At 33.1% G+C, this 15,125-nt stretch overlaps 3 protein-coding genes across 3 annotated transcripts; all 3 read left to right on the forward strand.

The window, feature by feature from the left end:
- Positions 1-4,292: 4,292 nt before the first annotated feature.
- On the forward strand, positions 4,293-6,079 carry LOC107406065 (GDSL esterase/lipase LTL1). The gene is made up of 5 exons (XM_016013155.3): positions 4,293-4,572; positions 4,764-4,909; positions 5,042-5,266; positions 5,445-5,694; positions 5,850-6,079. The coding sequence occupies exons 1-5, from the start codon at positions 4,293-4,295 to the stop codon at positions 6,077-6,079; spliced, it is 1,131 nt and encodes a 376-aa protein (XP_015868641.3).
- A 1,116-nt stretch (positions 6,080-7,195) lies between these two features.
- Positions 7,196-8,718, forward strand: LOC107406067 (F-box protein At2g26160). The gene has a single exon (XM_016013158.4). The coding sequence runs from the start codon at positions 7,372-7,374 to the stop codon at positions 8,626-8,628; it is 1,257 nt and encodes a 418-aa protein (XP_015868644.3). The 5' UTR covers positions 7,196-7,371; the 3' UTR covers positions 8,629-8,718.
- A 2,418-nt stretch (positions 8,719-11,136) lies between these two features.
- LOC112490013 (F-box protein SKIP23) lies at positions 11,137-12,576 on the forward strand. Its single transcript, XM_025069311.3, has one exon. It carries the CDS (start codon positions 11,137-11,139, stop codon positions 12,415-12,417), a length of 1,281 nt encoding a protein of 426 aa, XP_024925079.3. The 3' UTR covers positions 12,418-12,576.
- The last annotated feature ends 2,549 nt before the right edge of the window (positions 12,577-15,125 follow it).

The following is a 15,125-nucleotide window of genomic DNA, read 5'->3' on the forward strand; positions in this document are numbered from 1 at the left end:
ATCATCTTCATCTTCTCACTATCTTGACCTGACCCACTTCATAAAAATGAGGATATGAAGTTATTGTGAGATGAGTGTACTGTGTATTGCTGTAGAAGTAGTTGTGAGATAAGTGCATTGCTTTGGCAGTGGTGGGAAGGAATACTGTGTAAGGATATTCATTGTTTTGCCCTCAAAAACTAGGTTTTTAGTATCCCAAAGTTTGGAAGGGTATAATTCATAGTGTGAAATAGCCCGTGGATGAAACCTTTTAAATCGTGGCAATAACGCCACTCCCGGTTTTTAAATAAAAAAAGTAAAACAAAGAGGGAAAAAAAAAAAGAAAAAAAAAAGAAAGAGCAATTATTATCCAGAATCAATAATTAATTTTTTATGTAGTGTATATTTCTCTCATAAAATTTCTCATATGCCAACACGAGCTTAGTTTAATGTGTATATTAATATACCATACAAGTTCACATGACCTTAATTTAATGTGTATGTTGATATACCATAGAAGTTTGTGGGTTCACGTGTATATAGTTGGTCTTGGAATATTTATTTTCGAAAAAAAAAAAAAAAGGATCAAAGATTACTTAAAGCATTTTCAACTACAAATTTTTTTTATGATTGGCATTTTTATATTTTGATATTGATATAAGTTTTTCAATTATAAATATCTCTCCAGTGATATGGGTTAAAAATAACATTGATAAATTATAAAAAATATTATTAAAATGATTTAAATATTAAATAGCAAAATTCTAATAATTTATAGAAGTTATCAAACAATGGTGTACTCCACAAACTTTATCATAGCGGAATCCAATATCACAATATGCCAATTACATTTTTGATACCAAATTTAAAAAATGAACTTGGTATATTTTGTAATATATCATTGAAAAAAATAAAAAGCATGTATATGCTATATTTTAACAGTACAATTATAAAACATAATGTCATTAGAGATGTTTTTAGAACAATTATGTAAGTATTTAGGAGTGTCTTATACATAAATATGTATATGTGGAAATTGAAATGGGCTGTGTCTGATATAGAAATATCTATACTAGGAATGAGGTGGGTAGAATAACTTTCGCATAAATCATCAGTACAAAAGAATCCATATAATTATTAAGTGAGAGATTTTTTTTACAATTCCGTTTTATCTCCATGCAATCTCATTTACGGTGAAATATTAAAAATATCCAAATTTCTTTGCCAAACTCATTTGCTGTTGTGTGCTTTGGTGGGGGATGAATGGTGATTTAATGAGCTAGTACATTGAGCTCATGGCAAATAAGTTGTTGGGTACTTTATGGCATGGGAAGAATTACACTTTTGAAAACCCATTTGATTGGATGGAGCTAATACCACAATTTCTTCGAGAAGAGGGTCAGTGAATATAAAAAAGCTTTGGTTATGTCCAATATGTCCAACATCAATGGGAATAATGCGACCATGCATTCAAGATGGATAAAAATTTATGAAATTATGGTAAGCTAATGTTTGTGAATAGCTTTCCATTTTTGAATCATTAAATCGTATTAAAGATATAAATTTTAAATTATATTTATTAATTATTAAATTTTAACAGTATCTATTTTTTTTAATTAAATATAATTTTTATTAAATTTATATTTGATAAATTTTTAAATTTTAATAAAAAAATTTTAATATTAAAAATCATCATAAAGTGATTTTAATGTGAGTTTGACTCTCTCCATGTATGTTGCATTATACTCTTATGCCTTGATTAAACATGCATAAGATGGTTTCTTCTTTCTTTTTCTTTTTTTTCCCCATTTTATATGTTCTTGTTTATTCTATGGCACTATCACACACACACACACACACACACACATATATATATATATATATATATATATTGTAATTTTTTTATTCTCCTGTTGATTTATTATATACATTTAATATTGTAAACAAGTTACAGACCCATATTTATAAATATATCACAAATTTATGCTCCAACAGTCAGAATTTTTATTTTTTTTGGTAAATCAACAGTCAGAAATTTTAGTATTGAAGCGAGGTAAAAATATTTTATATCTTGCTCACAAATGGACTTCATGAAAGGGTAAATATCGTATTATATGACATGGCGTACCTATGTATGGAAATCAGGCAGAAATTAATAATCGAATTTGAATTTTCCTTGTCCAAATTCAGATGGAAGTGTATCACAGCATCAGCATATGTGTAAGATTTAAATATATATATATATATATATATATATATATAAAATAATTTGGTGAGGATTTAATTTGTTGCAGGAATATCGGCTATCCAATTGTCCTAAGGATTCCTAAGGACTGGTTGGCAGTCTCCCCGTTTCACATATTTTCCTGTGCTGCATCTTATAGTTATTTATGAGCATATCCAGATTCCAGCTTGCCAGAAGATTAACAGCTATTATTAGTATTATTCTTTTTTTACGTGGGATTAACAGTCATAATTTAACCTCCATGTTAATTAATTTACTTCTTGCAGATGATCCCAACTAAAAAGAGTTGAATACTCCCAGATTACGATAACGACTCCATACTTATGTACATATATATATAAGTTTGATTATTTAAATTTATATATATTTTTTTGTTTGTTTGGGGGATGATCCATATATATATATATATATATATATATATTATATCATATTTTAATAAAAGTTTAGAGACTAATATGTTACTTTCCTTGGAATAAAAAATAATAACAATGACCATAACCAACAAGAATTAAGATCCTCTCTGCTCTTTCCCTTTTTTCTTTCATCTCTATTTATGCTTATTTTTCAATTTTAATGGTGATTTGTCAATTTAACTATTTACACTGCCATAGGTGGTTTAAAAGATTACAGCGCCTGTTTTCTAATTACGAAGAAATTGTCAATTTTAATTTATCAACCAAAATAATTATAAAGTATATCCATATGAAACAAAATTTGAAGTATATATAGTCCTTTTCAATCTTAATGGAAAATTTCATATATATGAGACAATTTAGATTGTGATTTCAAAGGATATTAATGAGCTGGATCTCTACCAACCAAAAAAACTTAAAAAAAACAAAAGCTGTTTGACGAATCCTGCAATCGTTCCACACTAGGATTTAGAATATACGAAACACGACAGGCATATAGGTACGAAAAGATAATAATAATAAAAAAATTCTCGACGGATATATACGTGTTGCCACATACATGTATAAATAGATGTTACGGAATTGAGAGAAAAACAAATGGCAACAGAAACAAAGAAATCGAAGAACAAACACACAATTAATGTGGAAATCCTTGACGGGAAAAACCACGGGCAGGGAGAAGCAAATCCAATATCGAAAGATTTGTACAAGGTGAGCCAAATTTCGAGATACCCTAAAAAACCCCAATGACGGCCGAACAAAAATACAGATATATATATAGTACAGAAGAAACCCTAAAATTGAACAGGTCCGCTTCCACCACAGAGCTCCAAATTTTTCTCCAAAATTTAGTTTCACCAAATGGGTCGCACCGCGAGCTTTTCGGGTCGGGTCAACAAGAATTCGGGTCACAAACTCTAACAATAGAGAAAAAGTTATTAACTAAGATTTCATTATTTCTGTACAACAATTAAAAAAAAAAAATCTTTTAATTAATTGTCATATACAGGGAAAAAAATAATAAATAAAAACTTTGACTTAATGTCTTTGCTTATACACAGGTACATATGAAAGCTTCCTTATTAAAGAAAACCACCATTATTATTTATAAGCATTTAATTAGCAATTTATATTAATAGTTGATATATAAAATCCCAATTTTTCTCATCCAGTTTGTTTATGTGACATGTGTATAATATCATTTGTTTCTCAGCAAAAAAAAAAAAAAAAAAAAAATGAAAAAGTACCCAAAGAGGTATGCCTAAATTAATGGTATCTTTCTTTTTAGCTCGACCTTAGTACTGTACGTGTTGGGAAAACCGCCCAAAAGATTCAAGTTGTTTGTTCTATAATTGCCAAAAAAAGAAAAGTTGTTTGTTTATTGTAAACCAAAACAAAAAAGAAAAAAGGAAAAACCATGTACTTCGTTTCCTAAGTTCTACGCTGGGAAAACAACTCCAATATCAACATTATTTGCTTGTTCATTATCTAAGACAAGTTTTGGTATAAATAACCAAATCAAAATAAATGTTTGGTCAGTGATAGATGGTGTTTGAGGGAGACAATACACAAAATCAAACATAATAAGGGCACAAAAAGTTGGATATCCTTGTTTAGCCGGCCATAACCCCAACCACTCTCTTCTAGCCTCTACCATGGCAAAGATTTCTCCACTAGTTTCAGTAGTTGCTTTCCTTCTTCAACTTTCTTTGGGAATTATAATGCTTATTATGATGATCATGGACGTGGTCAATGCGAACAATCTTCAAGCTGTGCCTATTTTCATATTCGGAGACTCAACTGTGGATGTTGGGACTAACAATTTTTTGCCCAATACTAGAGCAAGGGCTAATGTCACTCCCAATGGAATTGATTATCCTCATTCCGAGCCTACCGGAAGGTTCAGCAATGGCCTTAACACCGCTGATGAAATCGGTACATATATGAAGCAATTCCCTTTTCATATATATTTATATATAATGTTCAACATTAAGCTAGCTAGCTTTAAAGTGTTGGAAACAAAGTTGTAGAGAAGAAGCAAATTAAAGGATGTGTAGCAAACTAATATTCACTAGCTAGTCACATAACATTAATATTCGACATTTTGTGTACTTTGTTTTGCCCAGCAAAAAAATTTGGTTACAACAGGAGTCCAAAACCTTTTCTCTCTTTGGTGCAAGATAATTCAACCTTTCTAAGGAATGTACTCAATGGTGCCAACTTTGCATCAGGAGGCTCCGGTATACGCCAAAGCACAGGAAATCAAAGCTATGTATGTAGCTAATTAAATATATAAAGCATCCTTGAAAATCTATTTTCTATATATATATATGTGTACAATTGTACATTGTCTAACTCAAGAATTATTAATTGAGGGAATCCATTTGGAAAAATATTGTTTCAGGGAGAGGTAGTCTGGTTGGGAAAGCAGATTGAACAATTTGTGACAGTCCAACAAAATTTCACGGCAATAATGGGTCCAGAAGCAACTTGGAAAAAGCTTTCAGAGTCTTTGTTTATCATTAGTGTTGGCAGCAACGATTTATTCGATTATAATGAAACTACAAGTGGTTTATCCAAGGAGGGCTACTTGCTTTCTCTTAATTCCACTTACCGTAACCATTTGGAGGTGAATATATTAATGTGCCTTTCCCTCTATCCCATATCAATGTGTGTGTGTGTATATATATATATATATTTTTAATAAATTTGCAAAATAAAATAATTTTGTAATTTATTTGGGTATTAGTTTTTCAAGTAGAGTACTATTCCAAAAGAACTAAAAAAAAACTCTGGAACTTAAGCAGAATCTGTACAGTTTGGGAGCTCGGAAATTTGGCATAGTGAGTGTTCCACCAATTGGATGCTGTCCTGCTGTTCGTGCAGCCCATAATGCTACGGGTTGTGTAGAAGAATTGAATGCATATGCTCGAATATTTCACACAGTGCTTGACACCCTCTTAAGCTCTCTCAGCTCCCAATTGATAGAAATGAAGTATGCACTTGGAAATGCTTATGAAATAACCATGGAAATTATTGAAGATCCATCAGCCTTTGGTAATTAAACAAAATTAAACTTCTCTATAGCTATTAATTATATATTCAAACTAGCAATGTTATTTTATTTTATTTTTTTTATGTCTTTTAATTTTCATTGACCATGTAACTGATTAAATTTTTTTTTTTTTGGCCATTGATTTATCTTGATGAAGGCATTGAGGAGACAAATTCAGCTTGCTGTGGAAATGGAAATTTAAATGGAGAAAAGCCATGTGCTGCTATTTACCACCCCAACGTTTGTGCAAAGCGTGAAAAGTACTTATTCTGGGATTTGTTTCATCCAACCCAAGAAGCTGCGAAAATAGCAGCTCGAACCTTGCATGGCGGAGGAAAAAGATTTGTAGCACCCATAAATTTTAGTCAATTGGCAGCAGCCAATTAACCATTTTTTGGGAGATGATCATGATATCCTCCACTTCCCGCCATCAACGACAGCTTATTCACGTACACTTATCTAAATAACTGGACATTATCTGTACAGAAATTTATCTACTTGGTTCCATGCGGTAAGTTTATACGAGGAGTCCATTGTTAAGGACCGAACATAAGCTGCCCAATGAAGCCAACTACATTTCTGTATATTGGTATCACTATAGTTATTATAATAATCTTCTTCGAAAGAATAATTATTTAAATCCCTTCGCTGGTTATTATTACAAGTTAAATTAAATGTTTTGTCCATATAGATTTTCTTTACTTTTATTTTTTTAAATTCAATTTATTATCTCGTACAGCTTTTTTTTTTTTTTTTTTAACTCAAAATTTAATATGGCTCCAGGTTAAGACAATCGTTAATTTTTAGATTAAAATATTAAAATAATTGATAAGTGAAGTTGGCCTATTATGTCTTTTATATGGTTGAGGCTAAAGGTGGATGGTTCGGTTCGTTTTATGGATTTTTTTAAATTGAATTGATCAATTTGATTTGATTTAGATATGAAATCGAACCGAATTGCCATTCTATTCAACTTGAAATCCAATCGAACCAATAGTTATTGATTGGTTTGTATTGATTTAGATCTCATATTAGGCCTCATGTTAAACTTTGGTCCAAATTTCTTTATTTATGCTTTTATTTTTGATAAATTTATTTATATTATTTTGAAATATAAATTTTACACATTAAATCAAAATTATATAAGATTTTTTTAAACTTTTTTAATTATCAATTTTTAATCATAAAATATATTATATAGAATGATTAGATTGGTTCTGATTGGATTAGATAAAATTTCTTCTAACCTGCAATCCAAATCGAATATAACGAAATTTTTAAACCCATAATCGAACCAACCCATTTAAAAACTTAAACCCAACCCAAACTGAATCAAATAGTTCAAATTGATTAGTTTGGTCGGGCGATTCGGATTTTGCCCGCTTCTAGTTGAGATCGCAGTTGCAGTCGTGCTTGCTTTACCCTTTAGATTTACAAAACTTATTGTAATCTTCACGGTACAAAAACATAACAATAATAATAATAATAATAACAATAATAATAATAATTTCTCCTAAAATTGATCTCAATTAGGATATTATATTATATTATTATTTATTATTATTATTTTTTAAGGAAATTTTACTTTGAATGTATAGAGGGACAGATTAAACAAATGTTTTTCCTAGAAAAGAAAAAAGGGCAAAAAAGGAAAAACAGAGGGCCTGTGGAAGGGAACGATGGAGAGGAGAGTTGGGTGGAGTGAGCTTCCGACGGAGATATTATCAATGATCGGAAACTGCCTCGATTCACCGTTGGACGTTGTCCGACTCCGAAGCGTCTGTAATTCATGGCGTTCATCTTTCCCTCTGTTTAATCAGAGTGCTCCTCCTTCACCGCTCAAATTTCCTAGCCCATTCGCTGACGTTGACGCTTTTCTCTCAGAGAGCACGATCTATCGTCTTGAACCAGTCGATGATGAGATCGACAACCCAAACAACCCGAACCCTTCTGCTTCTTCTTCTTCAACGAGGAGGAGACCTTCTCGGTCTCTTCCTTCAAAGGCTTGTTTGGTTAGGGTCGAAGACACTAAAGCTAGCAAATTTCAGCTCTTCTCCTGCGGCCTCGATGATGGGGCTCCAGTTCCAAACGACTTAAGCCTGTTGAAGTTCCGGATGGTGAAGTTAGGCAAATCCAACGGACTCAGCCTTAACAATGGCAGTTTCTGTTTGCCTGGTGTCAATAAAGTAATTAGGAACCCCAATTCATCATCTCTTTATTCCGAAGACTGTTCGATCTTCGTGATTTTTGACGGAGGCAAATTGGGTTTCGCCATGAATGGTGATCGGAAACTAACCCCGATAGGTGATCGGGACACCGATTACAACGACATCGTTGTTTACAGAGGGAAACCGTGTGTTGTGGACAACTTGGGAACTGTTTCATGGATAGACGACATGTCGTTGGAGCTGACCCCATTATTATTACCCCATCAGTTGGACTTGGATTCGGGTGGTTGGAAGCATTTGGTGGAGTCAGGAGGAGAGCTTTATGTGGTTCATAGATACTGTGAGAAGATTCGTATGCGATACAGCAGTGTTGATGAAATTGATACTCGTGGTCGTCGCTTTTTTCGAAGAAATGGAAAACTATTTGATGGGGGCAACACAGTTGGTTTCAGGGTGTATAAGTTGGATCTAAAGTGGCACAGATGGGTGGAGGTGATGACTTTGGGTGATAAAGCTTTTGTATTGTACGATGATATATGTTTCTCAGTTTCTGCTTCTGAGTTTGATGGGTGCAAAGGGAACTGCATATATTTCAAGGATGAGATTAACTGTAATTTATTCTCATTTTATAGGACTGGTTGTAATTTCTTCAACTTAGAAGATCGTAGTATTCACCCATATCGTTGGTCCAAGCCTCTTTGCTTCTCAAGTCTGCATCTTAACACTAGGATTTGGTTATTGGACTGCTTTAATTATCTAGCTACCTAACCTGAGAGTATATTTATTATGATATGTGTTATGTATCTTTAATCCTTTCAAAATATGAATGAGTGAATGGATACAAAGTTTGTCATGGTATTGAAGGATGTGATTTGAAAATTAGCACATCATTACAGAATCACACTCTCTCTCTTTCTTTTTTTTTTTTTTTTTAGTTGATTATTTTGCTATGCGGAATCAATATTCCCAAAAGATTTTTTAAATTTACAGAATCAAGTTCACAATTTTCGCTTAAAACAACAACAATTTATGATCTAATAATCTGTCCGTATATTTCAAAACTAAAAAATAGAATAACCTACTCTCATCAAATATAGCACAAATTGGTTCAGATATGTCCAGCTAAAATAAAAAAATAGATTGTTTCTGATATTTTCATAAGTTGCCTTAAGGTTTGGACTTGGGTTCACTTACTTGGGCTTTTATTTGTCCAATGCTCTTCCATTTGGGCTTGAAGTGAGGAGAAATTTTATGCATCTGAAGCCATCCCAGATATAGCCCACTACTTCTCTGTATTAACTTCACGATTTGAAGCCTTCCGCCCTAGTATAAAAAAAGTAAATAAATAAACTTTTAAAAAAAAAAAAAAAAAACATATTGCTGCCCACAAGTATTACTTTGGCATTCTGTATAAAAAATAAATATATTATTATGATAACTAATAATCAAACTATATTAATGATCGTATTATAAATTTGTTCGAGTGATAAAATTATTTAGAATGCAACTTTCAATCAAGATAGTCTAAAATCCATTTCCCCTTTTGATTAATATATATATATATATATATATATATATGAGTAAATTCATAAATAAAATGCAGGATTAAATGTTAGGAAATCATGCTATAAAACACACAATTATATCTGAAGTAAAAATGATAAAAATGAAAATTTTTGTGCAAAATAATCAAATAAAATACACATAAAATAATTGATACTTGTAGAAAAATTTTATTAAAACAAAAGAATAAAATAATTTTTATTTAAAATAAGAAAAGCATAATTGATAATACCTTCTCTTTTATATTAGGAGAAAAATACATATTCTCTATAACAAAAAAAAAAAAAAAAAAACACAAATATTTAGAAAAAAATATCTTTCTTAATTTTTTCTCTAATACTCTTCTTCTCTCTCTTTGTTTCTAAGTGTATTTTTCACAGGAAGTTGTGTTGTAGAGGACACAATTTCCTAACATCAAAATGTTCAAAATTAAAATACTTCATGTCCTGGTTTACCATGGATTATTTGTTCAATGGATGAGAGAGCATGAGGACAATTATGTCTATCTTTTCCTAGTACGGAATTTTACTTCCTTCTTATCATTCTCCATTTATACGCCATGCTCCAAAGAGAATGATTAAATTGCATATATTCCAAGGATAAAGTTAAGAGTCATTTACTCTCGTCCTCTGGAGCGGGTTGTAATTTCTTGCAACTTGTAAGATCGAAGCATTAACGCATACCGTTGGTCCAAGCCTATTTGCCTTTAGAATCTGCTTCTCAACACAAGGATTTGGCACTTGGACTGCATTAATTTTACCGCTATCTAACTGAGTAAATTTATTATGATAGTCGTTATCTTTAATCCTTTGAAAATATGTTTTCTTAATTTTTATTATTTATTTATTTATTTATCAACCATTACATTCAGCAAGGACTCACACCTATCAAAACCCATGGACACCAATTCATACACCTAGCACTAACTCACCCACTGACATGAACATGAGAGCTCTCTCTAGAAGCCTACTCCACTCACTTGAGTCGGTCACTTAATATGGAAGCAAGCTTTTCTTTTATGGTTTCCTCTGTCGGTCATACACCAACTCCTGAGCTAGCTTCTTGATTATTCTAGTATGTCGGTTAATAACATTGCAAATTCTAGATTTTTTTCTTCATCATATCCAAGACTCTTCTTGCTGGCCAAGCCCACAGGAAATGTAAATAATTCTAGAACTTAAGTCGGTATTGATCCTTTGTGATATTGATGAATGTGATTTGAAAATTAACATTTCGTTACAGAATTACACCACTGCAATGCCAGATAAGCATTTTTTTTTAAAAATTTTTTTCCTTTTAGTTGATCATCCTGCTATTTGGAATTAATACTCCCAAAAGACTTCAAATTTAGAGAATTATATGATCTAATTATTTATCCAAACATTTCAAAACTAAAAATTAGAATAACCCATCCTATCAAATATAGCACAAATCAAAGACACTTCAGAATATTCGAATCAATACATCATATCATAGCAATTGGCAAAGGCGTTTTGTTTTGTCCACCCCCCCTCTCCTCATTCTAATCAACTGTCCATATTGTAATAATCGGACTAACATTCATTAGTTTTTTATTTTCCTGAAATAAAATAATAATAATAATAGTTTAGCATTCATCCATAAAGACATTAATATATAATATAGGCTGCCTTTGCCTTGTTTAGTTGTTAGCTTTTTACGTACTCTGCAAGTCAACCAACAAAAATGGAGACGATGAGAGCGAATTGGAGTGAGCTTCCGAGGGAGCTACTATTAATGATCGGTAACAGCCTCGATACTTGGATCGATGTTCTGCGATTCCGCAGCGTCTGCAATTCGTGGCGTTCGTCAATCTCTCCAATATTTTATCAAACGGATCTTCCTCTACCTCTTAAATTCCCTATCCCGTATTCCACCCCACAGGGACAACAGATATTCATCTCAGAACATACCGTCTACCGTCTAGAACCAATCCATGGAAACAATAATACAGACTCTTCAAATTCAAATTCAATACTTGCCCAGCTTCCTCCGAAGGCATTTTTGGTCAAGGTTGAAGAGAATAAAAGTACATTCCCCGCCAGTCATATTGTTGTTAACCACCCAGCTCCAGTTCCAAACGTTCTGAGTTTGTTAGATTTCAAGATGGTCAAGTTAGGCAAATTTTATGGACTCAGTTATATCAATATCGGTTGGTGCATGATCTGGATAAGTAAAGTAATTAAGTACCCTGATACAGCAGCATCCGCTTTCTCGGAAAATTGTTCAGTTTTCGTAATCTACAATGGAGGAAAGCTGGGTTATGTTAAGTGCGGAGATAAAAGACTGACCTTGGAGGATGGTCGAATCATTAATGACTGCGACGACATGGTTGTTTATAAAGGGAAACTATATGTTGTGGACAAATCTGGAACTGTTTCTTGGATAGACGACTCGTCGTTGAAGCTGATACGATTTTCACCACCGCTGTTGGGTTCGGGATGTGGTCGGAAATATTTAGTGGAGTCATGTGGAGAGCTTTATGTGGTTGATAGGTACTTTGAAAATGATGATGAACGAAAAAAGATGCAAGAGCAAGGTCCTTCCAGTGGTACTCGCCGTATTTTCACGTGTGGAGGTGGTCTTCCCCGTGGTGAACATTATAAAAGAATGAGCCCGCTAGGCCAGGGCAAGAAGACAGTTGATTTCAAGGTTTATAAGATTGAGGAAGAGGGGGGCAATTGGGTGCAAGTGACCAACTTGGGTGACCGAGCTTTTGTATTGAGTGATGATTACTCTTTTTCCGTTTCAGCTTATGAGTTTGATGGATGCAAAGGGAGTTGTATCTATTTCAAAGATCGAATTGATGCTTTGTTGTTCTCATTTCGCCGGGAGGGTTGTAATTTCTTCAACTTGGAGGATCGTAGTATTACTAAATTTCGTTGGCCAGTTCCTTTTTGCTTCTCTAATCCGCACATCAACCGAAGGATTTGGATGTTGGACTACTTTAATACCTCAAAAGAACTCATCGAGTAAGTATGTATATGTAGTAAATAATACCAATGAATAATGGGTTGTAAAAATCAACAATTAAGTTCGTCTACACTCCAATGCCTCAAAGCCAAGTCGATGAAATTCGTATGGGAAGGGGGTGCAAATAGATTGTGGATCTGCCCCTCTTTTTTTATTGTTATCTTTTTCCCCACTTTTTTTCATTTCATTTTAATTTTCTTGTATGTCCTCTGCTGTGCTTATGTAAAATGAAACCTATGTTATATAAAATGTAAATCTTACTGCCTACTGTACATGTTGAATTAATTTTAATTTGAAGAAGAAAAAAAGTCCCAACAATTTGCAATGTTGTTGAAAATTTGTGGGCCATAAAGATTCGGAAGTCATTGGACCACCAGACTTCTTGGGCTATCCACCTCCTTATTGTTCTTCAAGGCTTTCAATTTAACAGTCCCTACTCACCAACAAGTTTCTAATTTCAGCCAAGGGATCCCAGACTTGTTTGGAATATCAACGTGCTTGGAAATTCTTCAGTTCAAAGAGTATTCAGCTTTCACTTTATTGAAGTGGGGGAAGGCAAACTAATATTTTTTAATTACTCAATCACAGTTTTATCAAAACAACTTTCTATCTATTCGGATTTCTTTACAAAACACCAAAAGAGTATTTTGAAAAAACAAGCAGCTTCATCTATTTGATTTTCCTGGGTTTAATAATGAATTTTTTTTTTTTAATTGTTATTTGGGGGGTTGGGAACAGGTTTAATATGATAATTATACTTATTATGAACTGCGACTGAAGGCCCAAGTTTGATTCATCACTAATGTAGATCCTGTTGTTTATGATATTTTGGTTTGAACTTGGGCTCACTTGGGCTTCGATTTGCATATTGTTCTTGAATTTGGGCTCGAAGAAAGGGCAAAAGGAGAATTTGGCCCAAAATCCATGTTTTAAGGGTTTTAATGCCCTTTGAGTTTTTAATAGGGGAATTAGGACCGAGGTTAATGATTTTTTCCCCCTCACTTAATATCGTTTTTGTTCTACCCCTTAATATTCATTGTAACCTTCAAACAAAAAAAAATTACTTACATATCCTATTATATTTTAAACCAAACAAAAATCAACATTTTCTAAACGTCTTTACACGAACACACAAATACAAAAAACCAAACAAACGGCTTTACACAAACACACAAATACACAAAAATCCCAAAATTTCATAAAAGTGTCTTAAATTTTGCAAAAAAATTGGATGACTATTCACCCTCGGTAATTCCCAAGGGTGTACAGTCCATAACATTTTACCAAATTTTTGGGCCCCACAAGTCCCATAACGTGTGTTGAATGCAAAAACATGGCAAATAGGGATTCTAAAATTATGCTAAGTAGAAAAAATCCCAAAATTTCATAAAAGTGTATCAAATTTTGCAAAAAATTTGGATGACTGTTCACCCTCGGTAATTCCCGAGGAAATCGTCGGTAACCAACACATACCTTCTGGAAAAATTACCGACGGTTTCGTCGGTAATTCCCTAGGGTGTACAGTCCATAACATTTTATCAATTTTTTGGGCCCCACAAGTCCCATAACGTGTGTTGAATGCAAAAACATGCAAAATAAGGATTCTAAAATTATACTAAGGAGAGAAAATTCCAAAATTTCAAAAAAGTGTCTCAAATTTTGCAAAAATATTGGATGACTGTTTACCATTGGTAATTCCAGAGGAAATCGTCGATAACCAACAAATACCCTCTAGAAAAATTACCGACGGTTTCGTCGGTAGTTCCTGAGGGTGTACAGTCCATAACATTTTACCAATTTTTTGGGCTCCACAAGTGCCATAACGTGTGTTGAATGCAAAAACATGGCAAATAGGGATTCTAAAATTATACTAAGTAGAGAAAATCCCAAAATTTCATAAAAGTGTATCAAATTTTGCAAAAAAATTGGATGACTGTTCACCCTCGGTAATTCCCGAGGAAATCGTCGGTAACCAACACATACCCTCTGGAAAAATTACCGACGGTTTTGTCGGTAATTACCGAGGGTGTACAGTCCATCACATTTTACAAGTTTTTTGGGCCCCACAAGTCCCATAACGTATGTTGAATGCAAAAACATGAAAAATAGGGATTCTAAAATTATGCTAAGGAGAGAAAATCCCAAAATTTCCTAAACATGTCTCAAATTTTGCAAAAAAATATGATGACTGTTCACCCTCGGTAAATACCGACGAAACAGTCGGTAATTTTTCCAGAGGGTATGTGGTTGGTTACCGACGGTTTCCTCGGGAATTACCGAGGGGGTACAGTCATCCAATTTTTTTGTAAAATTTGAGACATGTTTATGAAATTTTGGGATTTTCTCTCCTTAGTATAATTTTAGAATCCCTATTTTGCATGTTTTTGCATTCAACACACATTATGGGACTTGTGGGGCCCAAAAAACATGTAAAATGTGATGGACTGTACACCCTCGGTAATTACCAATGAAACCGTCGGTACTTTTTCGAGAGGGTATGTGTTGGTTACCGACGATTTCCTCGGGAATTACCGAGGGAATACAGTCATCCAATTTTTTTTGCAAAATTTGAGAAGTTTTTAAGCAATTTTGGGATTTTCTCTCCTTAGGATAATTTTAGAATCCATATTTTTCATTTTTTTGCATTCAACACACGTTATGGGACTTGTGGGGTCCAAAAAAATTGGTAAAATGTGATTGACTGTACACCC

This window comes from Ziziphus jujuba, chromosome 7 (genome assembly GCF_031755915.1).
Source record: "Ziziphus jujuba cultivar Dongzao chromosome 7, ASM3175591v1".
Taxonomy (NCBI): Eukaryota; Viridiplantae; Streptophyta; class Magnoliopsida; order Rosales; family Rhamnaceae; genus Ziziphus; species Ziziphus jujuba.